General features: G+C 36.6%; 1 protein-coding gene across 2 annotated transcripts; it reads right to left on the bottom strand.

Annotated features, from left to right (window-relative positions):
- Window positions 1-211: 211 nt before the first annotated feature.
- On the bottom strand, window positions 212-22,097 carry LOC135683462 (heterogeneous nuclear ribonucleoprotein L). Of its 2 annotated transcripts, XR_016143893.1 has the most exons (22): window positions 21,127-22,097; window positions 18,835-18,946; window positions 16,588-16,636; window positions 16,265-16,303; window positions 15,654-15,721; window positions 14,886-14,976; window positions 14,516-14,601; window positions 14,061-14,157; window positions 13,211-13,280; window positions 12,942-13,103; window positions 11,480-11,548; window positions 11,237-11,275; window positions 10,442-10,591; window positions 9,529-9,632; window positions 9,125-9,246; window positions 8,718-8,825; window positions 8,493-8,521; window positions 8,088-8,161; window positions 7,165-7,219; window positions 6,767-6,898; window positions 4,747-6,154; window positions 212-4,554 (listed from the first exon to the last, which is right to left on the bottom strand). XR_016143893.1 is itself a non-coding variant. In XM_065198718.2 (21 exons), exons 1-21 carry the CDS (start codon window positions 21,482-21,484, stop codon window positions 6,096-6,098), a joined length of 2,073 nt encoding a protein of 690 aa, XP_065054790.2. In that variant the 5' UTR covers window positions 21,485-22,097; the 3' UTR covers window positions 212-6,095. The 2 variants fall into 2 exon arrangements, 1 of the variants encoding a protein (XP_065054790.2); XM_065198718.2 differs by having other exon boundaries at window positions 212-6,154.
- Between the last annotated feature and the right edge of the window lie 5,825 nt (window positions 22,098-27,922).

Raw genomic sequence — 27,922 nt, 5'->3', positions numbered from 1 at the left:
AAGAAAAGAGGAAATAAAGAAGCAGGTTCACCCGTCAGGTCAGGGCAAAACAGATAACCATTGTTTAAAATAAGCGACATTTTCTCTTCTCCCACACAGTGGTCTTCAAAACTTTCTTGTACCATTCTTTGCCCTTTCCCTCATCGTATTTTTTCGGCTAAACCCAGTTTTCCTTCGCAACAACAGATAGACGCGGAGATAGCAAACACGATTCAGTGAATGGCAATATCATCATAAACGTGAAGCAAATACTTACATTGACTACACTAGTGTATCTGACAAGATATTGGAAGGTTTCCTGGGACGGGCCTTTTCTCGTAAAGATCTCCGAGAGCAGCCTCCCTCCACAGATCTTTTAACCAAGGCCTCTGACGAGGTACGGCGGGGTATGGTTACATGGAGCATGCCCTAGGCATCTGAAGATTGGGAGTAAGGGTAGCCTCATAAAGATAGTATTCTTGGCTCTGGGTCTACGTCACTCGGATTCTAGTGGCCACATATATGAAGTATATAAAATATGAATATATGAAATATGTCATTTTTTTCTGCGAATCAAAATGAGTGAGTGCGCTGCTCCTGGAACCATTCCCTTGAGAATGTTCCTGCCACGATCTCAAGGCTCTGCCCACAGGAGCGAAAAACGAAATAACCATTGATATATCTGTGGTAGCAGTTGGGCTTACCAAAAGGGGGCTTACCAAAGGGGGCTTACCAAAAGGGGGCTTACCAAAAGGGGGCTAAATTTGTCCGAAGTAGACTGTGTGTAAAAAGTCATACATGATTTGAATCTTGGTTTTATGGTTGAAGGAGATATTTTCCGAGAAACGCTGTCCCAGGAATATGCTAATTTACATTAATTGTTTGCTAATTCTAAGACACTGTTGCAAGACAACATTGTGGGTGTGATTTTCATAGATTCAAAAATTCTGCATCAAAGATAAACATTTTAAGATGTCCATTAAAATAAAGGTCCAAAGTCATGTTGCACTGGCAAAGGCAATGAAAAGGGCTTCTGGTATTCTGCAATTGTGGGTGCTTTAGGCTTGTGACAACTACTGGAAGTGCTATGGATTTTTCCAATACAAACTAAATCAAACTTTTGCATATGCTTTAAGGATCTCAAATTTCAAAGCCCCGGGGGTTGATAATAAGCTATTGATTTTAAAATGAGTCTTGCTTCAGTGTCATTTAAACGCTTGTATCAATACATGCTATGATCAAATATAACAATGAACAAAATCTTAAAAACAATCGTTTTAAACGTGAAATTGTGACGGGTAGATACAACGAACAATTGTACTCGATTAATATTGCGGTCCGAACAAATGTAAAGAACGTCTATTATTTTTCAAATTTTTGTCTGGAAAAGAAAGTGCTGAATCGTGCAAAATTACACGAGATTACCACGATCAACAGATTTCCAGCTACATTTAGTAAAATAAATTTGCGACATTTATAAAGAATCGGTGTTGTTGCATTGTAAATCAGAATGAGACTGCTGTTTTCATGGAAACCGACGACGATACATAACACTAAGATGGAAGGAGCTGAAATACACTGATGTTGAACAGCGTTGATGTGGAGGCGCTGCAACATTTTTACTTGCACAGGGGCTGATTAAAAAACTTACATTGCTAATTTTGTTGCTGTTGCTTGATATAGGATACTAGGGACATCGAGTTTTAAAATGATTCGATGTGTCTTGCTTGTTCTCTATGATAGCTGAGAGGGTGGACGGTTGAACAAATATGAGAGCATTTATACGATAATAAACGATAATAGACCCACATTAAGACTAAAGTGCATAGGTGCGTTAGATAAAGCGTTGCTGCCATTGAAATTCGTATATGACGTTAAAATGAGCTCCTGGGCAGGGGAATCTGTAGATGGCAGTTGACATGGACAATGCAAGCAGTTTGGAGGCAAGCTTATAATCTGACCTCGTTATTAACAGCTGTCAAGTAAGTAGAATCCTTGTATAACAAAATGGCGAAGTGATGGCGCCTCGGAAAGCTTTTTATCGTTTTAAACTTGGATCACAAAACGGAAAGAACAAATTTTAAGCATACAAAATCAGTCAAATGTATTACGAAGTGTCTGTGTGATTCCTTGTTAAAGATATGAACTTTGTAAAGGCCCATTCCTGAACAGTCGGTAATAGCTAAAAACTTAACTTAAGCGAACTTTTGAGCTGTCCAACTGAGGTATTCACACAAACGACTATTTTCAACTATTTTTTCAAGCTAAAGGGTGGATGTTTAATCAAAAATAGAGATTTTTTGACGACATCACTTCACCAAGCCATATACAAGGTCGGTTAGATGATGGGCATAGACTAGGAAACAGATGGTCAAGGTTGTAAAACCTTTGAATTACATGGCATTCTTGTCGTATTTATTTGACTTTTCCGTTAGTCTTTGATTTGCAACATCGGTAGAACATTTAATCATACGTGCCCTGAATATTTTTTGCACGTAACGAGATATACAAACAAATATTCTGAGAATTATCAAATGTTATAAAAAGCTTATAAACTACACAAAAGCGGCCTATTAGTCACATGTACTTGAGAGATGAGTGAGAGCAAAATGCGAGCAATAAAATGCGACGGAAACAATGCGAAGATATTATGCGTCGTGTGAAACTTAACTATAAACCAGATTGTTGGAAAAGAATTCAAGAAAGTTGAACTTAGCACATTGTCTCTATCGGCCTGAAGGAGACCTTTTGAAAAAATGTTTGTCTGTCCTGTAGCTAGAATATTGATGCTTGGCATATTTCGTAATAGGAAAAATTAAAAACAAAAAATGGACGACGTAAGATGCTTAAACAAAAGAATTTCTAAAAATTTGTGGCGTACTGAAGCGCACCCATGTCTGCAAGCGTTGATGTGGAGGCGCAACAACAGTGGTTATTTTAAAAGAGATTCCTTAGAAAATTATGGAAACAGGTAGAAACGTTTTGGAGAATGTTGCATGGAAAATAAATCCAAAGTTAGGTTAAGGGGAAATTTTGGTATCAAATTGGAGCACATAAGTTGCATCTACAGTTCAAAGTTTAGGAACAATCCCTTTAACTCACAAATAACCGTTTAGTACAGAAGCTAAAGTGACTTTGATACGAGCAAGAAAATAAGAGGAACGCTAGAAATTCATTGCCTAGGCACGCTTCTAGTTGGTAATAGCAACAATGGATACGAAGGTGGGTCTTAGCAATCCAGGCATCACGGCTGGCAAAGATGAACTGTTAGTACGAGGTAGTCTAGATTTCATATGTGCTTGAGTATTATGCATCGTTTCTATGTATATTCTGAGATGTGCTTCATGTGAACCGCATCAAATGCGATTCATATGATTTACGATGCACTCTCAACAAAATCACGTGGTCGAACCACGGAAACAGTTATGGCCTATGCAATAATGTGGCGGTTTAACAAATATCAAAATTACAAAAATGTTTGCATTTGAATGCTTTAACTATGATAACAGTGTCATAACGAGGCGTATAATAACTGAAAACGAGTTCAAAACAGACAACGCTTTCAATAACTGTATACGAAAACGGGCTAGTCGTGTGTTGAACATATACTCAAACATTAAAACAAATATGTCTGGCTTGTTAAAACACTAGAATATGCGCATTAAAAGGTGGTTTCTTTCTATTATGCTGTTAAAAACATTTCCACGCTCAACTAAACCTAATGGACTGTGAATGGACTACAACGTTTTTACCCACAATGTGCTACAAAGTGCTCGATTAACGACAGCGAAACGCGAAAAAATTTTGACAAAAAGTTTGTGAAATTTTGTGGTCGGTAACAGGCTGCCTTTTTCGCGAAGCGTTTTGAAACTCTGGGCTCATTCAATATGGCGCTATCAAGTTGTCACAACTTTAAAGAGTTTAAAAACACAATTCTATGTGTAATAGGAACAATGACCTTATGCAAAGGATTCTGTGAACTTCCAGCCCTGTTACTAGAATTTTCATTCAGTATAGTTCGCAAGTTATTGCGTAAATCAACAGTTTCAACAGGGCCGGCGAAACATATTTGAAAGCGAAGGAGCCAAAAATCAAGGTTATAAAAGGTTTTAGGAAAGGTCGAAATGGTTGGTGGCAAGAAAATTTTTAGAATTATGGTGTATTAGGGATGGCCAGAAACAGTATCTAAAATGGATTTTGACAGAAGGAAAATCCGAGGAAATATTTTCAAGCTTTTTTTATCAATGTGTCGCATAATTTTGTCTCTTGTAATGTTGGCATGTAATAGGAAAGTTTTTGCAAATTTTTGGAACAAACTTTTAATTGCAGCTCGTAATCAAGCTTTTTAGATTTAAAAAGGAACCAAAATGAAATGGAGGAGAAAATAAATGAATCAAGCTTTAACAAAACCATCAACAGTCACTGTCAATATCAAATATCAAAAGAGTCACTGTCAACTCAAAATGAAAGATTATGCAACAAAAGTTTTTCATTTCTCATATTCTCAAAAATTTTCTTTCCAGCAGTTTCTTTTCCTTCAATAGTTTTTGAGAAACTTCCCGTCAACAAATAGACCTTGGGAGCGGAGTTTAGGCTATAGAAAAAACAATACTCCATCATTTGGTGCAGGCAACAAAGTCTTTCTGAATCAGTTTTCTCGAGCTATTTCTTTAGCCAAGCTGTTATTCGTTGTACCATTTGGACAATGACCGACTTTTTTGACCAAATTCCCATTTTCAATTTTCTGTTTGGTAAATACATAGCTACCAAGCGTAATACTGCGTACGCTCATTTACAGAATGATGGACTAGATATCTTTCCGCATTGCCTAAAAAAACTATTTTGCTCTGCAGAAATGTGGAGGGGCCATGGCCCCCCGCCCCCCCCCCCCCTGTTTCGCCGGCCCTGCCAATCCAGGATAAGCTTTTAAAGAGGCATACTCATTCGGAGTCTGTGAGATTAAGCACGTCTTACGTAACGAAAAGAATACTACATAATCAAAACATTGAGAAGGTTTAAAAGCAGCATGTCGCGCTGTCCATTGGCAATTTTTTGTTGAATTTCGAGGGTCCTCGAAATTAGAGAAGCGTGACAAATTAGTAGAACTGGTCAATAGCAAGTAAAAGCGTCCTTTGTTACGAAATGAAAACTCACTGAAATATAATTTGTTTTCTTTGCATCGATAAACCATGAACGGCGCGACGTACTGCCTTGAACCTTCATGTCGTGCGTAATTCACGAAAACATTTGAAAGATTTGTAACCGTGGCCGTGCAAGATATCGATACCAATCTACTGTTTAAACATCGTTTTTGCAGCAAGAAAGTCAAATTGTGAAAACTGGAGACGTGATAAGTTCTGCGAACTGTAAGTATTACATCACTGGTATGGTTGACCTTGCACAACGAAAGTAATTAAGAAGTATATAACAAAATGATGGACGACGATAAATCTTCTATGAAGATTCACTTTTTGCATGTTTACCTACATACGATACGTTTAAGGAAAGGGGGACAACACTAACAAAACCATTTAATAGCAAAATGACCTGCAATAACGAAAAGATGGGGGGTCACAGTTTCACAATTAAAAAGTATATTCTTCTAACTCAATGACAAAAGGAACTTTGAATTAATTTGTTGAAAAATTTCCTAGAGAATAAGACATGGCTTTTCCTGTAGTAATGGACACGAATCTGGAAATATACCTTATGTTTGGCCTTGCAAGCAACACCTTTTCGTTATTGCAGCCTTGCACAAGATGTTACTTTTATCGCCATTTGACAAAGTAAGCGATTTTGATTTTTACGACGGTGCGTTTGTTAACAATGAATTGAATTGAATGCACACTATGAATAAAACGACTATTGATAAAAATTTAAAAAGAAAAGTTCAAATTCTCGAATTGCGAAGAGATGAGTAAAAAAATATTGCAAATTTAGACGTGAGAAACTTGAACGAGATTCGTGTGGAAAATACAAAATATTTAAATTCTGTGCTCTGACATTAAGAAATTAGCAACGGCCTCTCTCACCAAATGCATCTGATCACTACATTGCTACCAAGTAACTTTCATAACATCATGCTATTGGTGTTATCTGTGCTCCCTGTGGCTTTCTCAATTGTTAATTGTGCTGCTCGGTGAAAAAGCCAGCTTCAAAGTGTACGCACCTCCACCTAGGACAAAGCAGTAATATGCAACATTTGAGTAATTTGGAGACAATGTAATAGGACATGAATAGGATCAGTGCACGTGGATGGGATTACTGCAAGGCATTCTACATGAGGAACCCCTTAATCGACATTTTCACTCTAAAATGTTCACAAAAACAAGGATACCAACTGCCTAGTTTGGGATTAATATTAAAAAGCTCTTGTTTTCAACTCAAGACATGATAATAGTTGTAAATGTGATATTTGTGAAGACTTTGATAAAATTATCACTTTATAAGTATCAAAAGGGCACACTTCCTATGTAATGATTGATTGATTGGTGGATACAAGACTTTGCTAATTGTTAGCAAAATCTATATTGGGCTGACGGACGTGTGCATGACAAACTACTGGAAGTCTACAGAAGTGACTATTAAACGCGAGGGGCTATAAAATTCCTAGAAAACAGCTCTTCGTCATAAAACATAAGCTGCATTAACCGAATGTTGATTGACTGCTTTATCCGCAAATCAACAAGGTTGGTTATGCATCACATTCTGCGCTTGATCATCTTTTCATATAGTGGCGACTGGAAAAGAGATCCGTGCTTGATTCTAGACATGAAAATCAACCTACCATCTCTGTGCATGGTGAAGTGATTGGCTAGTATAAGTGCCTCCACAGCAGTCGGCACGCAGCTAAACTCAAGCAATCCAGATGACGATTTCCCTTGACTCAGCATGCTAACTGCCTCGACACTGCGCTGGCCTAAAACGAATGCCTACTTTTACTGCCTGAGCACAGCAAATTTACAGGCAAAAATTGCGAAACTTTAGTTTTACAATATTTCTACTGGATAGCATCAATTTTCGCATAATTTTAACAAATCGCCTTTTCTTGACAGAATTCGTCGAGACTCGCTAAACTTCAAACGCCTTTACTTGAGAGAATTCCTCGAGACAAAGCTATGAGAGCAAGCTTTGGATACAATCGCTTCAAGCCAGGCTTATGAAAAGACTTTGAGCCTTGCTTACCTTTTGCAAAGGTAGCTTGCTTCAGTGGAATCTCGGCATTGACGGCTGCAAATACCTTTTAAATAAGGAATCAGTATTTGTCAAAAGTTTACAATTTTAACAGACGATTTCTAGAGATACCAAGATATAACTATTCAAACAAAAGCCAAACAATGACTGAAAGATGCGTGGTAATCAAACGGACAAGGTCTGTCAGCTTTTAATAAAATCAGAAATTTCCGAATGTTCCTTTTATTATTATTATTTTCACAGTGCTATACATAGCGTAAAAAGCTAATTCATACCAACTATTTACATTTCTACAAAATTACAAAATTAAAACATAATCAGAAGAGAGAAATAATAAAACAATTTTTTTAATCAACTTTTTTAGGATCTCAGCATACCCACATTTCGGTTTTTTGCATATTTACACTTACATTGGTCCCCATTCCATTGTTTGATCTTTCTTTTAAATATTGCTAACTTTTTTGCAAATCAACATAATCATAGCAAATAATTTTATTTTGTATTCAAAGGAATAATTTAGGAACCATTAGTAGTTTTCTAGAAATGTAAAGTAACAAACATCTGTTTAAGTTCAAAGGTTATATTGCAAGAACTCCTAAAAGCTCACTATTTGAAATAATAAAACAATAACAAGGTAAAGAAAATTGACAAGGAGCGACACAAAATGAAGATAAAGAATTGCGGGAAGACTTGTCAATGGTTCTCTTTTCTGTCAAATTTCGTATGAGGTTTTTTGGTTCCAGAAGCTACTTTCTTGTTAATAAATTTTATCTCCAATGACATCACAGAAAACCCGTTTGATGTTAAATTTCTGGAGTCTAGATGAAAAAATTGATGATGAATCAACTGAGCTGGCTTCAAATGCTAAATATGAAATTCTTTCTTCGGTAGGAAAGGAAATGAATGGCGCTTACCTCTTTGAGCTGCTCTTCGGTGCAGTCTGCAGGGGCATTGAAATAATGCAGCACTTTTGATGGTGGATGTATACCTGAGGTCTCTGAGTCAATTTCCATAACAATATCCATGACAAAATCCATATTCTTGGTTATTCGGTCCATTTTAAACAACAATCTAGTTATATCTGATTACATCTAATGAAATGTCGATTAATAACCCATGTTCATTGTTCATTATAACTATAAACCCTTAATATTTTAGCATTTAACCTTCAATTATTTAGTTTGTAACAATCTCTTTATTCCACAAGCACTTAGAACTTTATTTGAAGATAAGCAAAACTTTAAGATTGTTTCTTCTTTCAAATCGAATCAAGGAAATGATTGAATATCTAATTAAAATATAAACTAGAGAAAAGATACGTGAAAAGATGTCAACTCCTCCAGGAATGCTAAAATGACAAGCAATTTTACGCAAATTAAGAATTAAAGACTTGAAATTATATTTAAAGTCAAAACATTTGATTTAGTGAGCAAGACCAATGGCTAAACCTGCAATATTTAATGAAACGAAAATACAAGGGCATGAATCGGTTAATGTTTAAGTCTCAAAAATCATAATTTTACATTGAACTTGAAAGATCTTACTATTTGAAACGGTTGTTTCTTGAGTCAGCATAATTGACAGCAGAAGGAGAGCCGTCTGGAAGCCGTGAGATTTGAGATGCATCGGCAATGAATGGGTGCTTCGAAAATCTAGTCAAAGGAAAACACAAGCGAATGACTTCAAGCTGCAACCAAGTTTTATTCATCGGGCTACATTAGAGAAAGCATGCAGCTAGTTCCGTTAGTGATATTTATTAAGATTAGGACAGAAAGAGATTACGGCTAAGGATTATGATTAAGGCTAGGTAGACGCATCAAGGGCAGAAACCAACTGTCACTTGACGGTGAAGGGAGAGTTGCGAAGGGTGAATGGCAAAGGGCGAATTGCGAACAGTGACAGCAAGAGATAGGAAGAAAATGGAAGAATTCAACAAGTGAAATGTACTAACGATAATTGGAATTTGTTCACGAAGAGCGTCAGGTTGTTAAGGTTCCGGATCGCGATATCCGTCGACATTTTATCTGTGTATTGAATCATTGCAGCACCGACTTTGTTTGTTAAAACCTTCACCTGCAAATTGAACAGCATTTGTGTTAAACATTCTGTGAATCTATAGTTCGAGCATATCTTTCTCTTTTCTATTTCCATGACAATCATAGTCCTAATAATATAAAGCATATGTAATAGCAAATTTGAGCAGATTCTACCATTGCAAGGACACGGGGAGCTCGTTCTTAAGCACACGTTTACTTCTCCTCATCCCCGACTGGACAGGGCAATCATACCAGGTACTGTGTTATACGAACAATGAGCGAAGATCTTCGAAATGCCCCAATTAAAAGATATTCTTACCTTGACCACATTGCCATACAAACAAAACAAATTGAAGAGTTTGTCGCAATTCATCCTTTCCAAATTCACCCCATACACCATAGCTACGCACCCCTCTCCTCCGGCTGTTGAGATAAGATTCCACTATTAGATATGGAATTAACAATCAAACTCAATACAAAGAGTGGATACTTTCACATGTTACATGCGATCAATTCACAGCAAATGATGCTAGTACTGTTTGCTTCTACGTACGACCAACAAACACGAAGGAAAAAAAACAAAACGCCGGTCTATTGTGTTGCCAAGACTTTCACTCGAGCAAAGGCGATTTCACACGATTTGTTAAAAACTTTTAAAAAACGATCAGGCACCGCGGAGCGTTGAGAAAAGTGGGGGGTCTGAAAAAAAGTGGGGGGGGGGCTAAAACCGTATAAAACGAGGTATTTCTGGTAGTTTGATACTTAATATTTGGCATTTTTGGCAAAAAAGGGGGGCTAAAACCGTATAAAAAGAGGCTTTTCTAAAGCCCCCTGCTCCGCGGTGCCTGACGATCTGTGAAAAACTGTCAAAAAACTATGATAAAACAATTCCATTTGAAAACAGCATGGCTCGTCCAAGCGTAAACGGAAGCACAGTTATCTTTAATTTGTAATAGAAAATAATTTTGTTTGACAAAAATAGCAGAATATGCTGGATTATGGCAGGCAAGAGAACATATTCGGATCAAATTACGCAGAAATATCAAAGTATTATAGTCAAAAAAATTATGGATGCTGACTGGTTTTCTGTTGGCTGGTTTCAATGTGCCTTTGGATATAACCAAGGCCATACTCGAAACGACCAAGTGTTGTGCAAAAACAATTTTTTTCAAGAAAAAAGGATCTGATTCCAGTTTTGTCAACAAAAAAATTGCATTAAGACATGTACCAACCTAAGCTAAGGCTTTTGCCAAAGGAGGCGAAGGCACTGCCATTTGTGTTTGGTTGGATACCGAGAATGCTTGAAGAACTGTTGTTGGTGTTGTTGGTGTCAATCAAACTATTGAGAATGCCTGTGTCTGAGAGTATTGAGTTCAACGCAGCTGAAAAATAAAATGATGGCGCTGACGAAGAGTTCTGACGAAAAGTTTCACACAGTTTATCATTAATTTTATTTATTACTATCTGTTTATTTAAAATAGGCGTATAAAAATAGCTAAAAAACAAAAGCCTCTTCAAGCCTACTACTACCACTGAGATGGTGATTTCCTCTTACGTGCCTCCAGAAAGGAGCCAACGAACCTACATCAACTTGATACAATAGCCACACCCACTGACTTCATTTTGACAAGTATTTTGTCTTTTTTGTGAGAAATTGTAATGGTTGGATATTAATGTGTAATTATTCTTGTTACATATGTACTCGGTTATGCAGAGGCGCCCGTGTTTGTGTTGAAATTTGAGATTTGAGATGTTATTTTATGTTAGAAGCTACTTACAATATAAATTAATATCAATTATGTTTTTAATTCCAACTATGAACTGATGTCACTCTTTAATGATAGCCCACACCGTTTCTCAGAATCTTGTGAACATTTAGGTAGCCCCACTCCTACAAAGCACTTTTTAACGATATCAAACTAAACCCCTGCTATTTGGTCCTCTTTCCATTCAGATGTCCGCCAAATTACCCTCTGAAGCATTTGTGGCAAAAAACATCATAGAAATGAGTTAAGTCGGGAACTCACAGCTTCCATGCTTTGCAATGGCCTTTGCAATGATGTCATCTAGAATAGAAAAACAAAAATGAAACAAAAATTTCCAAATTCAAATGCAATGTGTGTATACATCTGAAAACCCTTGAGGCAATACTTTTTATATATCAAGAATGTAATTTCACAAGGAGAGATTTCTACACGCAAACAAACTAAACAGAATTGAAGTTTTTGTTGCATCAGAGATTGGGCGGAATGAATGCGAGGTTTGCTTACTCTGAGCTGCTTTGTATGTGGATGATCTGCTGCCAATTGACTCCATAACCGAATCCGCGATCGCTGGATCTGAAACGAGAGTTCAACATCCAATTACCAATTATTCTCAGTGGGCAATGGACTTTATAAATGCTTCAAAGATGATTAAATATTTAAATATGTTTCAATTTGAAGTACGCAATCATGCCAAATCGTTCAAAAGTAGTTACAGTCAGCCGCAAATCTTTTTCAAAACATTAGAAACTTTCGATTTCCCAGATAACAAAAAATGCTTTAATTGATCTAAAGTTTGGGGAAAACAAGATTTGAAAGTTCTTGACAGTTAAAATCATATCTAAACAGTAAAAATTATTTGGAAAGGAAAATTTTCCTAAAGAAGGATTCTTATACACGGTGTCTGCCTAATGGTTTTGGGGGAGGGGATTTCAAAATAATACTGAAAGGTCACAATCGTAGGAAGACAAAATATTTTTATAAAGGAAAGAGAACGTTGGTCAGTGGAATGTTACTTTTGATGATTGTATCGCTGAGATTTCTCTACAGAAAGGCATTTGGTAGCAATAAATGCAAATGATATTTTTTATGATGGAAAAATGCATCAGCGAACAGTGGCAATATTTCTTTTACCGTGCTTATTTGCAGAGCTATGTTCAGAGGTTTCTTTCAAATGTACTAATAAATGTACAAGTTTATTTCGCATTGTCTCTCCAAAAAGTTTGCCTTCGTTTTGTAGTTCCCAAGTATCTTGACTTGAAAATGGTTTTGGAAAAAGGAGAACATTTGCAAAATACTTAAGCTTTTCGTCTGACACTCTTTAAAACGACAGATACAAGATCAAAAACTGGGTTAATTTTTGTACCACGGAAAAAACAGTTTTAACTTGGTTGATGATGCTTCATGAATTTGATAGTTTTTAAGTAAAAGGAATTATCGTATAAACTAACGCACATTGATTTTACATTTAAACTTTGCATCGTAATAATTAGTCGAACCAAGGGGAAATGAGGAAGAGATGCTGTGGATGTCACGTTTGCTTGTTGCGTGAAGAAAACATTGTGTGCAGTTACAAAAAGAAGCAGAAACACAACATTACATGATGCGATTGACCTTTACATTTAGGTCAATTCAAAGTGTATTTTGATCCATTGCGTGCGGGTTTACAGAACCGAATCACGAAACATTCCTTTTTCTTGTTACGCTTAGCACGCGATAATTGTTGTGCTGGTGGAGCGAAAATACGATTCAGGAATTACATTGAGCATTAAACGACATTGAAAATATTTTAGGAATATTTAATTATTGAATCAATTAGGTATCATTGGTCAGCGATCAACCACTTCATTTATTCTATGAACCCTGTCTCTCGGGGCATCAGCGGTCTTCGCTGCATATTCTCTTGATAATAGTTGATGACGTAACGATGCGCGTACAAGATACTCGTGTCTATAGTTACGATGCATACCACTTGAAGCCTGCCCGATCGGAAAAGATGGACTCGGCCCAGGCGATGAAGAACCCAAGCTTCCATTTGTATAACTGGATGACGAGTAGCTGCTGTTGGATATTCCGCGTTCCGCAAAGTAGTTTCCATCACGGTCATTTGACAGCAGCTCTAAAATTGCCCCTGAAATACGATTCAATAATGTTTTAAAAACAATTTTGATGCAAAATGAAAAAAGGCTTTCTTAAAATTAAGACAGGTAGGAAAAAAGGGGAAACAGGATGACTTACTTTGGCTTTGGTTGTCGATGGCCGAGTCAAAAGTTTCACTTGTATTCGCATGGACATTAAGTCGACCAGTCTGCAACAACAAAACGAAAGAAGTGTTACTCGAACGATTTTTAAACAAAGAAACATCACTGAAAGCAGCTTTCATAAAAAACGTTGTTCGACGGCGTAACTCATAGTACATTAACGCAATTTCGAATCGTCCTCTTCTGAGCTATTGTAAATTGCATTTGCAGTCAAAGGTCGCTAAGTGTTCGTTGTTGCTATGTTTATCATAATGACGTCATGCTATGAATAATCATTATAAAGCGAAAAGATATTATTTCTTAAAGTCGGTTGCTTTAAAATATTACCAACTCATGCGGAAAGTGTTGAACATTGGGCAAAATATGATTCATAACTTATTTTGATTGCCGTGATTTCAATAAAGGTTTTTGACACTGACTAATCTTTTCCGTAGCAACATGAAAACAATCGAAAACGATTATACAAAAATGTAACACAGGCTAGGTTACAAAGAAACAAAATCTTCGACATAAACAAATGAACCACCTGGAAATGAAAGAAACATAATGGATTATTACACGAAATATACTTACTTCAAGAATTTGCTTTCAAAAAAAGTTTACCTATTGATGGCAATGTCACATCATTAATGTATTCATAACTAATTTACCCGTTGCTTAATTAAAATGGCAGTCTGTAAACGGAGAAGTTAGCATTGCTCAACTTGATCAAATTTGCTGATCTTATCTCAAAAACTCTTCATCAAAAGCTACAATGTTATTGGAAGACAGAAAACAGGTGAAAACATAAGAGCCTGGACAATATGAATGAAGGCGAAACAAGTTACCTTGGAGAAATCAATTTTCAAAGTGCAGCAACCAGCGTAAATATCACGTCGGTTGAGTGATTTCTTCACCGCTTGTGCCTCCTCTGATGTCCCAAATGTGCGACCATATTAAGGAATCTAATGGCTACGAGGCTGCTTATCCGAATCTGCTTTCAATAGACTAAATTCTGCACAAATGAATAAGTTTTTTATCTTCTCGGTTACTTGACTATTTCAATATCTTTATGCAGTTATAGCAGCCTTTTGTTAAATGCAAACACTAATGGGCTGTGCTGTTAGAGATATCTTGAAGAAATGAGTTTTCATAAATATCAAATGGGTTTCGGAAACAGTTTTTATGAATATATCTGGAAGTGATTTTGAGATAATCTCTTATTTTCAAGTTGTCAAATTCGATTCTCGTAGAAATGTCATTTGCCAGCAGGAAATTAATAAATATTTTCATGAAAAGATATTCTACAAGCGCCTGAAGGCCGTTTTTGTGAAAAATCACAATCCGCTGAACCTCGGCATGATTTGAACAAATTTTCTTTATCACGTCCTAAAAGGATCAAAATGCTGATTAAAGCGTTGAGATAAGAAAACTAGAAAACAAACAAATTTTAGCATTAAATCTAGAAAATTAAGACGTATTTAGACAGGTCCTTAAGCATAATGCATGGGCTACTTAGATTAGATTAGAGATAATTTTTGATAGCTTAACTTTTGAAAATGCACCAGAACAAAATATGGAAATGATGTCCAAAGTTCACGAATTTTTTCGCATTTTCTCTAATCAATAAACCTTTAAAAACACAGCAAAGAGGACATAGAAGCAGAGCATACCACGTTGATTGGATGAATTGCATTGATGATGGTGAACAAGAGAACATTGGTGGGCGTCTCCACAAGCGTGCCACTGCTGCCACTGAAATCCCTGGTGGAAAAACATGTGTTGATAAGTGAGAAACGATGAATGACAAACAAGTAACAGGAATATGCATTTAATAAGCATGAAACCACACCCTAGACTTCATATGTTAAATTTTGATTTTAGATAGGAACGTAAGAAAATCGCACACATTAAAAAGCAGATATGAAAATCGATCAGATACTCCTCAGAGTATAAACGTTTGCTAATGACAAAAGAATGGAAAAATTTTTATTTAGGTGTGGATACGAAATTAACGCAAGAAGAGGAATGGCGCGATTGAATTGTTATTTGTTATTGACCAATCGGCGACCGCTTACCTCTCATTTACTCAAAGATTCAAAGAAAGAAGACAGAGATTGATTGGAAAACGCCTGAATCTTTCTGTTCCTCTATAAATATGTTACCTTTATTAAAAGGTGGTTATCATAGACTTCATTTTTTTTATTTTACTTGCTTTTCATTGGGGCTCATCAAAATCTAACAACATTCAGGGTAAACGAAATGGCCTGGTTTCAGCAACAATAAATACAACTCAATTGGCTGGATCAGCATGGAGTTATTTAAAAATAAATTATTGTTCTCCTGCAATACTTCAAACTCCTCCGATCAAAGAATGGGAAGCACAAAGCTGTCATTCTTGTTAGTGATGATACAAGATAAGAAAATCTAATTCCTCCCACCTGTTAATTTCCTGGCTTTTTGAGAAATTCACGTACATCTGCCTACCAAGAACCATTATCGGATTTACCTGGAAGATAAATCGTCTTATCTCGTTCAGATTCACAACAAACAGTTCAGCAAGTAGCTTTACATGAGCAATGAAAAATGTTTGGAGCAGCGCTTGTGTTTTAGAATTGACTGCACTTTTTCTATTAGAAATGTTTAGGCACACCTTCAAGAACAACGAGGGTAGATTTTCCAAGCAAGAACATGCCCAGACTCAAATTAAAAACTTTTTCTGCAAATCAACAGTGCTACTAAAAATATCATGCAAATCTGCTATTTAGTGGCCTCAGAAATAATTGACGGTTTGCAATTGCAGAAAAATCGTGTTGAAATTAAAACGAATTATCCAGAAAATATAAACATCGGGTAACTGCAAAAAATTATCTGGTTCTTACAAAAAAAGTGTAACAAGCCAGAAGTGAACTATCGTTTTGTAAAAAGATTGGTAAATGTGGAGTACGATGACATGCATTAAGAGACCAGTGTCCAATGCAACTAAAGTATCTTAATGATAACTAGTATCTAGATATATAGCTTATGAAAACATTCGTTAATGTTGACAAACCTTGGAAAACTTAATGCAAGCCGTGGCCGATTCTAGAGTCTGCAAGAGAAACAAGAGCAGTAGAAAGTAAATTACGCTGACGCTCTTGATGAATTTGATATTGAAGTTGATAAGACGAATGGCGAGAAAACAAAACTAGCAAAAAGAAGATTAGCAAGAAACCATGATTTCGAGACACTAAGTTAAGGAAGTAGAAATGGAATCTGCTCAGTAAATGATTGGAACGATTGAAAACATCCCGTTGCTTTAAACTACTTGTGGCATTTTGGAAAATGTAATAAAAACATTAGTTAAACTCGATTAATAAAATGAAATTAATTTACCTCGAACTCAATCAGAGCTTGTCGAAGCTTTGGCATCAATGTCAGAGCCCTGAAAATTCGAGCAAAAATTAATATATTGTAATATTCATCAAGAATTGCCATCTAACCTACACAAATTTTGCATTTCTGCTAACTAAGATAATTGAAAATCAAAAAACTCTTGTGATACCCAACCTCGTCAGGAATAGACCAAGCGACACAAATGTCAATTCAATGTTCACCGATTTCATTTAGACAAAATGAAAGCCTTCCCTAGCAATTTAGGCAACCTTTCTTAGTAAAGCAAGTTGTTTTAGTACTTTTTATACTCGGTATCTGTATTTATTTTGATTTCACTTAACAAGGAAATAGCTTTATGGTTAAGTCTATTTAGAAAAAACTTTGTGCAACGAAACCTATGACACTCTTGCAATGAAAGTTAATTGAACAAACTGACATAAATCGAGACACTTATTAAAATATCAAACTGGCAAATAAACTTGGAGTGCCATATTGGAAACAACTCTTGATAAAAATATTTTGGGAGGAAATGATTGTCTAGAACAGATTCATTTGAGATTGATCAGCAACAATGCCTTATTTGGAGGCACCTAGAGCACTAACCAGCCAATCAAAAGCCCCTTAGAACTACCTTATGGCTACCATCAATACTGCACCACAGCTCACATAAGCACGCAGGTCAAATGACAAATTACAAATCTGCACTATTGAAATTCTTGAAAACCTTTCGTGCAGGTTTCTTAATACATTTTCAAATAACTTTGAATAAATCGTATCAGCACAAAGGAAGGATTTACATCGTTCGACCGCAATCCTTATCACTGAGGGACAATGAGAAACAATATGAATGCAAAATAAACAGTAATAAAGAATTGGCGAATTATGAAAGGTAAATAACAAATCGTTGAAACGACTACTGCTCTTCTCAAAATGCCACTGCAAACTAAACATCTTTCGACACACTTCAAGGTCAAGCCCTCAGATATTGTGTGTTCAAGGCTTATGGCAACGAAAACATATTCAACCAATCGCCTTTCGAGAAGGGGAAAGCTAACCCTGCAAAACGTAGGCTTTGGTGCATAACAGAGCCTTAGCAACTGTAACAAAAAGCGCTTTTTGTTTGGGAAAGTTACTCTATTGTATTAAGCCGAAAGGCACTATGGGCTGATTTTCGCAACAGCCAAAAACCAAAACAAGGACGCGGCATTTCTAAGGAAACAGTTGCGGGCTAAATTTGACGTTTTTCGCAATTGCAAGACAAAAGAAAAAGGTAAAGAAGGCATCCAAAAAAATCTGCATATTTTGCAGACAACAAAGCCCCAACGAAGACAAACATCGGTAGGTTTTGCAACTTCGAGAAGGGCCTAGCAGGTTGCATGTGATATCCTTGGAAGCAATAAGCTGCAATATAGTTAGCATCTTGGGAGAAAGCTCAAAGTGAGAAAAGAAGTCGAGGGTAGAGCGGAATTCTTCCATTTTTTTATTCAAATGCTGTCAAATCTTGCTCCTTCAAGAAATAAAGACGCATGTTTTAAAAACCACAGCTACCTCAAAATTTAAAAGAAAAATCGAATAGTCTCTGCAGAAGTAAAGTTGTTTGGAACAAATTAGTAGGTAGAAAAAAGTTTGAGAGGTAAAGGGCAAAATAGAAGCAGGCTAATTAAGTTGACCACGGAATAAAATGACATTGGTTATCCAAAGCCTTCTTGCGGCCACGAGAAACAATTCTCTACTTACAGGAACGTGACAGCAATCAAAACGAGGCAGCATTAAAGGTCAGCGGCAATGATGTTATGAAACACCGGCAAGCAACACGTGTCAATGAACAAGAAATAAATGACAATAGAAATTGCGGTTTGCCACCGCAATTTCCATATGCTGGCATGGTGCAGTCTTGCATCGTACCACTATGATCGCACTTACTGCCAAGTCAAGGGGATTTCCTTGAAAATAATAGTTGACCTGTACATAAAAAGGTGCTTAAAGGCAAAAATATTTATGTTGTTATTAATACGTTATTTGTTTAGTTGGTAATGTTGGTAATGAGCCTATAGTGAAGCCCTAAAAAGGGAAAGGCGAGAGGGGTTGTTAATTCTAGTTTTTAATCAAGTCTTGAAAGCAGGAAGAGAGTAGTGCGTTCCAAAGTCTACAAGATCTAGGGAGAAAGGATCAGTTGTGGGACAGAGTTCGTGAATTAATATCAAATGTAAGATTATGCAGGAAAGACTAAAAAGGAAATCTGTTGACCTTATTTTGCCAAATTGTTTCATAGCTGCGACAATATCCGTTTCTTTGCAGCCATCTGCCACGGCTCTGCAATGCACAACTCGAGAAGGCGGCATGTTGTGGTTCTCAATGGCTGCAACAAAAAAGATTTGATTTGCTTTGAGAATTGTTGAGTTTTGGCAGAACGTTAACATATAATATATTAATGCATTGAAAGTTTCTCGATCATTGTAGAAAATTGCAAATATTCTTACACTTACTGCAGGATGACTAAAGAAAATTTGGAAATTGTAATCAAGCACTTTATGCATTTAGAAATGCGGCAGAAGCCTGCAGGAAATTCTTAATTCCTATCGAGTTTATCCCTTCCATTGGTGCAATGCAATGTCAAATTTTTTTTATTTGGCCTAACAGATACAATACCAAAGCTTTGAGTTTTGATGAAATTTTTCGCACACTTCCTGTTCAATGCAATCGTTGTTTCTGTAACATTGATTTCGCCTTTAAATAACATTTAAGACATATTAACATTACCCAGCACAAGTCTGTAATTTGGCGAAAATACTAGGAGGTTATCGTACGATATACATTGTCCTTGACAACGAAAGTGAAAAGGAAGCAAGCGAATGTGCTATAGCCCAAAAAGCATTATAAATGTTCTCTCCAAAATTGTCTCTTGTATGCAAAACATTGTTGAAAATTTTATCATTATTGTTTTTATTCAAAATCCAAACAATTGGTGGAAAATTTTTAAGTGAATTTTTTCATGCTAGGAAAAACAATTTTTCTTGACTTTTGGAACTATGAGATGACAAGTTTCAGAATAACAGGACGACAAAGAACAAGCGAAAGGTCCCCAAGAACAAAACCAAAGTCCACAAGATGTCTTGGATTGAGGTGGGGGATGTAGGCTGGGGTTCTCAATGGAGGCTCTAAATTAGAGCTAAAACACCCTGAGGGCTGAGGCTAGCCCACAGCCATAAATAATTCATAAATGTGAATCTCTTTGTGAGGACCATTGCAGCAGACATTAAACACAATTCTTAGAAAATAACACGGCGAGGGCTCAGCACTAGATTTTCACGCGGCGTACCTGATAAAAACGCTCCCTAAAAGGCACTGTTATGCGCTACTTTTTTCAAAGAAAATTCAACATAGCAGCGTCAATGATTGCAAAGTTGTCTCTAAACCGGCGGTCTTTACTTGCGGTGGCGTTCGTGCCTGGGACACTGTTCCTGCATTATTGAGCGAAAGGGATTAGGATCAAGTAGCTACTGCGGTGGTGGCCGCACGGTAGTGCGAAAAGCAGCAACAGAAAAGCATTTACTGCTTTAACAGTATTTAGACAGCGACTTGTACAATAAACTTTCATTTTGAATCAGCAATTACTCTTTGGAAGTCGGTTACCTTCATATAACTTTCAACCATATTCATAACCCTGGCAGTTTTAAGGCAAAGCTAATTTCTCAAAGTTCAAACGCACGGCGTGAAAATAAAAAAAACATATGAAAGGTTTCGTGAATCAACAATAATTGTTATTTTGACAAAATTGTGACACCATCCAGAAACATAGTTTTCCCCATATTTATGCATTATATTGCAAAGGTTGGAAGGAATTTTTGGAAAAGTAACAAATATGTTTGAGGCAAAACTGAAATAGTTCTATCGATGTTTTGAATACATCTTCCTTTCGTAAGGACCTGCGTTAATAATGTTGAAACCATTTGTTTATCTAAATATGCCGTGGGCATTGCAACTGTTGAACTGTTGAAGTATGCGCCACAAATCGAGTACTTCTTCACTGACAGAAATTACGAGTGCTTTTTCAAGCACAACAGGAAAATGAGCGGATTGTTGCTGGCGTCTCTAATTCTTTGAAGGCGTCCCTAAATTGCGATTTCAGATACAATCACTGAACTAAATCAAATTGTGGCGCAAGTTAAAATTTATTTCAAAGTAATATCTTTATGTTAAAATTTCAAGTGAATGTTTCAATGTATATCCTATAAAGAAAATAACGATTTCACTTTACTGTGTGGAAAAGGCCTTATTCCGGACAATCTCAATTTGTTTGGGACTCAGCAACAGAGCGTGCAGGTTGAGTAAGCAGCGATTTTCGTGATGCCTTGCTGCAATTGTTCCTTTCAGCGATTAAACGAATAGAGTCAGGTATCTTAATGCAAATAAAACTGTGATGTCGTGCCCTATCGTATTGTGGTTTTAACCAAACAGGCTGCGTAAAATTTTGGTCACGGAACTGAAAAATGCAATCGCGATGAGACCTGCTACAAATAAACGCGGTCGAAAACTCACCATTTTGTATCGATCGTGCGTTTCCTGACAGAATACTGTTGAAGCCAATATAACTGCTGAGATCACTTGCCTTTAAGGAACTGTAAAACGCTTCAAATGCCTGGTTTCGCGAGTATTTTGCAAGGGAGCCGTTTGAATGCAATGTGGATTGGTCGACGCAATTCGTATCTTTCTCTTGGAAACTGTTGCTTGCAAAGTTAGGGCTGCTAAGTTCAAAGCCAGAACTATACGAAAAACTGTTGGCAATGTCTATTGATGGTAGCTGATGGCTGTCCCTTCTTATTCTCTTTGTGTGATCATAGCAATCATATGTTGGCATTGCTAGAAAAAGGGACTCTGATGTTCGTTCGGCCGCCATGTTCACCCGTCCGTCATGTTATACTGTTTAAACTTCTCGTACAAACCACAAAAAGGAGACTGGAAACAAGTGATTAGCATAACAATTCGGAGATCGGACCAATATTATTGTGCATTAACAATAGTATTCAATCACATTTACACAGTCAAACATTAAATTCAAGTCGATAGGAAATCCAATACATGTAAACAAAATCGGTGTTGCCCTGGAACAGCCAATCTACGCTCGCCTCGCTTTTCTCGAAATCCCTTGGGACTAGCTAAAATTTGGCGAATCAGAACGGGTGAAAAAGCAGATTTTCATGGTAGATGTGTGTTTTGCATAACAAGCAGGAAAGCGGTACCTGAAAATTTAGGTCGATCATATGAAATGCAATATCAAGGTGCCACAAGGTGATATATATGACATCTCTCAATCATCGTTCTTCTCCTTCGTTGCCTTACGTCTTATCCTGATTAACCAAGGACGGCTGCTTCAATCTTTCTCCGCAGTCATCATGTCTACAATAAAATCATAGTTATCGTAGATTTTATAATCAAAATTTCAGTGAGAATAATAACAATTATCCCCTTAGTTAACATGTGAGTTTGATTATAATCGACGGCTTAAACTAACGCGCACTTTATAAGGCACTTAGCCCAAGGCCTAAAGCGTTTTACCATTTCCTTGCTTGCTAACTCTTACCATTTCTTCCCCTTTGCACAATCTTCTTCCAAAAAAGGTTTTTCCCCTGAAAACAAAAAACGACAAATTTATCGATGGCCTGCAAAGATTATTTTTCGATTGCTTTTAAAGCCTCCTCTTCCGTTGCTAAAAGCTTTCGCCGCCTGATATCAAATAGAATTTTCTATAACACAACTTGTTCGCATACATTGGTTTTTGTTGGACCTTGTTGCGCAAATAAATTAAATTTGATCAAAAAAATATGCTTAACTTAAATAAGTATCAAACGACATCATGACACAATTAAAGAATAACATTTTTCTTTGCTGTCTTATTAATATAAGGTTAAAACATTATTGAATTTTATGATCTTTGAGCAAATTTTGCCTGGCAATTTTTCTAAATTTGTTTTTTATTTATGCATTTTAGGATTTTCTTCTATTTTTGCTCCCAGCATTACTACTGTTGCTGCTATATACTGTCGAATATGAGAGGCATGACTGAGATTGAATTTTTTCTGTGGTGGCACAAATTCTCTTTCATATCCTCTAATATCAAAACATCCGGATCTCGAAGTAAATTTCACTATTTACATCGAATTATGAAGGGGTTATTTCGCCAGTCACCTCCCAAATCAAGTCCATTTTCTTCTTCATCCAAAATAAAAAAAAAATTTAAAGAAAAAAGTGCTAAAATGATTATCAGTAATTTCCTGAACTGGACATAATTATGTATCTTTTTGTCTATTTATGTAAAATGTTTGCAAGAAAAATATTTTCGATAATTTTTGATCACTAGATATTGGACTATTAAACGAAAGAACTGGTAAACAATTTTTTGAATCGTGAAAAAGCTTTCTTGATTATTCTTCTATTCGAGTGCTGAAAATTTCTGATTTTACGTTTACAGTTATCGTTTTCATAGCGAGATTCTTATAAAAATGAGTGTATAAATGATGTCAGGGCGGTCAAGCCATGTGATCCGACCCCAGCCAATCAATATTAGTCATGAAACGAGCCTTCTTTAGACTTTTCAAGGGCGTGGATCGCGTTGTTCACAGTGGAATTCGAGGGACAAATCACTCTTGAAAATGGTGTACGAGATAAATAATCACTAGTGATTAATTTGTGATTAAATCAATTTTGTGTGTGATTAATTTGATTTTTAGTGATAGTAGTGATTAAATATTTTTTATTATTTTTTGATTATTTAGAAACTGAATCATAGATTCAAAAGTGATCTAAAATAATTTCATGCTCAATAAACGATTTTGCAACATACTATATGAAATTAAAAAAGAAAAATTAGCAGTTCAGCACAGGAGTGGATCCAGAAAAAAATTTGACCTTTGCAGCTTTGCAAACGAAAAAGGTGCAAAACTTTACTTACATTAACAACTAAAAGCAGAGATATCTTTTCTGAACAGCAGCATAAGCAAAATATTAAATCAGTATTATAGGTTGGTGACAGTAGCCTGAAGAGAAAAACAGTTTAACGTTGTTGATCACTTGGAATGAGACATTAAGACAAATGCACGTGCTCATTTCTGTGGGCCGTCAACTTTCGTCGAAAGAATTTGAATTTGCATCGATAGAGCTATCTTACCTGAACACTAGCATTGGCAATATGAAAGCAAATAGTCTGGAATCAAAAACTGAACATTGAATATGCATCATAAAAAGCTATCTTTCTTGAACAATAGCAATAGCAACATGGATGCAAATGGCCTGGAATGAAAAAAACAGTGAACAGTTGTTGAACAGCTCGTGAAAGACATTAAGACTAATGCATGTGCTCTATTCTCTGCCCTCGCAAGTGATGTCGCTATTGGGAAATTAAACTGTCAGTCCCGAAACTTTCACCGATATCAAAAATTACAAGTTCCAGAAATATGGAACTTGATTATCAAACTTTATTTGGGGACATTACAATAATCCGATATAAATCTTTTCTCATAAATGTAACAGTTTCAACTGCAACAGCCGGAACTGTCTGGATCCGCCCTTGTAGCTATGGGTGAAAAATGACTGCTTTCAGGAGTGGTTTTTGGTCAGATCAACTTCAGTGGCATTTGGGCAACAAAAACAGCAATGGTTGTTTCAGTGACCTCGGCATCATAACGAGGTCTTCCTTTTTGCTTCATCGCAGGGTACTTATTAAAGCCAATGAGGTGATTAAAGCTTGTTGTTCTCGATCGTGTGTTTGCAGATTTTCCAACGTGTTCATGAAAAGATTGGAAAAGTGTGAAAGGGACATTTTAAATATTGAATTTTTCAATAACGTATCCGGATGAACGTGGGCAAGGATTCTAATATTTGTTGCAAGTAACTTTTGTGATTAATTTTGCACTTTGTGATTAATATGATTTTTTATTAATGTGATTGTTTTCTGATTGAAGTGTGATTATTCTTGAGAGCGTACGTGATTTTAAGCAGTGATTTGCCCCTGGGTGGAATTCCCTAGGTCCTCTCCTCTTCTTTCTTTTGACAAATCCCATTCCGGATATTAGTAAGATGCCCAACCATAAGCGAATCTGCGAGTTCAGTGTCCATTGTTCATGACGAAATAGTAAAAAAACGAGCATTTGTGGTTTAAGTCAGGAGCACTACTTTTCGGCAAAAGGTGTCAATGTTTGAGCATTAACGTTGGAGTCCACCAAGGATCTTACCTCGGACTTTTGCTGTTGCTAATCTAGCTCAACTACATCCGACAAGGTGTCAATAATTGCGGCGAAATCATGTATGCTGATGACAATCATTTATCAACTAATACTTAGGCCACCTCTACTCTGAATGCCGGTTCTAGATGGAGATCTTGAAAGCGCTTAGAAATTATTTACAAGAAATTCAAGTTTTGACAAAAAGTAGGTGCGACACTTTGTTAGGGTATTACTAAGGATGTTGGCAAGAAAAACGTCGAGAGAATAGAGCATCAATATATTTTCGACTTTTTGATAAAAACCATACGCTTATTTCGTGCACCAGATAAAGAATGGCTTGCCACCAGTTCTAAATGACTTTTTCTTACCTCCTTTGATAGCTTCTGAAATTATGAAAAGTTCTTTCTTTCGGTGCTCCCAATGGAATTTTTCTCTATCGGACGCAATGGAGCTTCCTTGAGGCTAATTTAAGTAAAGAGTGCCACGTAATAAATTATTACTAGATTTTAAACATTACTTCAGGCGTTTGTAAAAAATATGTTTACAAGTAGAAGTGGGTTCCATTGCTCTATTTTTGCAAATTCTGTGAATAGATTGATAGAGGGTCTGTCGTATTTGGTTTACAGAGGGTCTGTCGTAAACAAGCTTGATCTGCCTTTCTCAAATGACATGAAAGCACAAACTAACAAAAAACCTCTCTGTGGGTTCTGGTCAACCTTATCTGTTATCAAACTACAATTTTCGAACTTGTTACGTACACTCTACCAAGAAAATTTGCTGATATTTCCTTTGGAGAGCCTTGTTGGACAGTCCACTTGGCCACGTGATTGCTCTTGTGCGTGTTATTTAAAATATCAGTTGCTTAAATGGAACAATAATATCCTTTACGCATTCAAAAATAGTTTTTGTATAAACCTAAACCAGTTTCTTTTTGTCTATACAATCACAGCAGTTTAGCGCATGCAAATTTCGTGAAGAGGCAAATTATGCTCCCTGCTAGGGACAGGTAAGATAATGGGGGCAAAACTTCCCCTTACCCCCAGCCATGCAGGCTCCCATTCGTTCCATCTCAAAAAATATTTGTTCTCGACTATCATGCTTATAGTAACAAAAAAGTTTAAACTGGATTAAATTTAAATTGAGGCCCTAACCTGGATTTCACGTCTCTGGCTTCATTTCTTTCCAGCAGCTTTCAAAACAAAAGTCTTCGAGATTAGCTTTGTCAAAGGTAAACAAAAAGAACTCTACACGAAACATGACGTGATTAAATATAAGCCACTTTTAGATAAGACAGTACGGATGTGACCATCTGCCGCGCGGCTACGCGTTTATCAGCCGCAGATACCAATAAAGAGTAAGGGCAGCTAACGGCTTCATTTTTGATAAAAGAATCTCTTAACGTTCTTAATTTTGCGAAACCACTATCAGCGAACGCTACTTTCACATTGCCAAACCCGTACAAGATGACGCCATTAAAGTAAACTTTAAGAAATGCTGGATTCTGAACCAAGTAATCAAAGAGAAAATTATAAGAGAGCAAATATATTTTACATTGTTCATTGTGGTCAAAAGTACAAACCATCAGAAAATAATACATTTATATATCATTTATATATAGTTTATGATGTCACGCTAAGACTCTACTGGAGGAGGGTTTGCCAGCTAACGCGAGCCAGCTGAACTCGCGCTTCAGTCCTTTTGAACAGCTTTGCATTCTAACAAAAATGAATTACGGTCGAAGAAGGATTTTGTAAAAGTCTTGTCGGGAAAAAATGAATGGAGAGAAGGAGTTGGTGAGGGGCGAGTCTTATGTCGGCAGATTTTGAAGAGAAGTAGTTTGGGGTTAAAAAGTACGAGGAATAAAGACAAACCTAAGACAAAGAGAGATTAAAAAATTGTACCGAAGGAAGGCAAAATGAAGCTGGATATTGCAAAAGCCGAGTTACAAAATGGCATTTATTTTCTTCAAAGTTTTATCAAAGCCTTGCTCAAAATCCAGAATCATGTCTGGTGGACGTTTCCATAGCTCAAAGCAAAACAAAAAGCATCTGAACCGCTCCATATTTGTTACGAGACATTGGAAGTTGGCAAAGGCTGACGCTTTTCACGGAAAATTACCATTCTGTGTTCAGAAAATTCATATGATGAGAAATTTTTTGTTCGTCCGACATGATAACCTTAAATTTCAAGTTTAAGGGCTTGTTTGGTTTTCCTTTGAAACTGGCTGTCAGATATATTAATCCCCTACTCTTTTGCAGGATCCTACTTGGTTTTGTGTAGTAACAGCCAGTGCAGTTATCAAACGTTCTTGCCACACCTTACTACGGCAAGCGACTGTGACTTATGTCCGTCCAAAATTATTATTCTTAACTACATTCACTTGACTACATTTGTCAAATACTACATTTGACTCCATTTGACTACATTTTTCACTGATAAAACTAACATACAACTTATATGAACAGTAAACATTTTAATAAACAGTTTCACCAAAGAGAGGAATCATGAGCTTTTGCAAACCGCTTAAGAACTAAACAAGTTCCTAAAGAAAGGGAACGAGTGGTCAAGGGGCGATCAGGATCAAAAACGGGAGCTCATTACTTGGGCATTTTGTCTAATTCCTGAACCAGATAGCACGGCACAAATCAGATACAATACCCTAACAAATATCTCAATTGTTACTTTTCTGCTTATCAAGTTGTTAACAGTAGGAGCACAAAATTGCTCTAGCGCGGCCAAAACATTGCCCCACATTGCTGTCACCTTGTCCGTACACGCAATGAGACAGTGCTCTGTTCCAAAATCCCCAACCAACAGATCTACCACAAAATTCAATTTAATCACGACCAAGTAAATCCATGTGAGCGCCGGTGAGCGCAAGATCCCGATACCGTGCATATGATGATTATAATTACCTTGAACACAATCTAATGTTTAATTTATATATTTAATTACATTTAAACCAATTTAAAACGCCGCGGCATTATCAAAACAAGTAAAAGCGATTGACAAATCACAATACTTGATGTTGCCAGAACAGGATAATGGGGTTCACCTAAAAGCGGTTTTATTAACACCACATCTTAATCCCTCAGGATTTTAAACTGATCTTCAAC

The sequence above is a fragment of the Rhopilema esculentum genome, chromosome 7, assembly GCF_057945365.1.
Source record: "Rhopilema esculentum isolate cy_ngs chromosome 7, ASM5794536v1, whole genome shotgun sequence".
NCBI classification, from domain to species: Eukaryota; Metazoa; Cnidaria; class Scyphozoa; order Rhizostomeae; family Rhizostomatidae; genus Rhopilema; species Rhopilema esculentum.
This window is presented reverse-complemented; position numbering and strand designations above follow the sequence as displayed.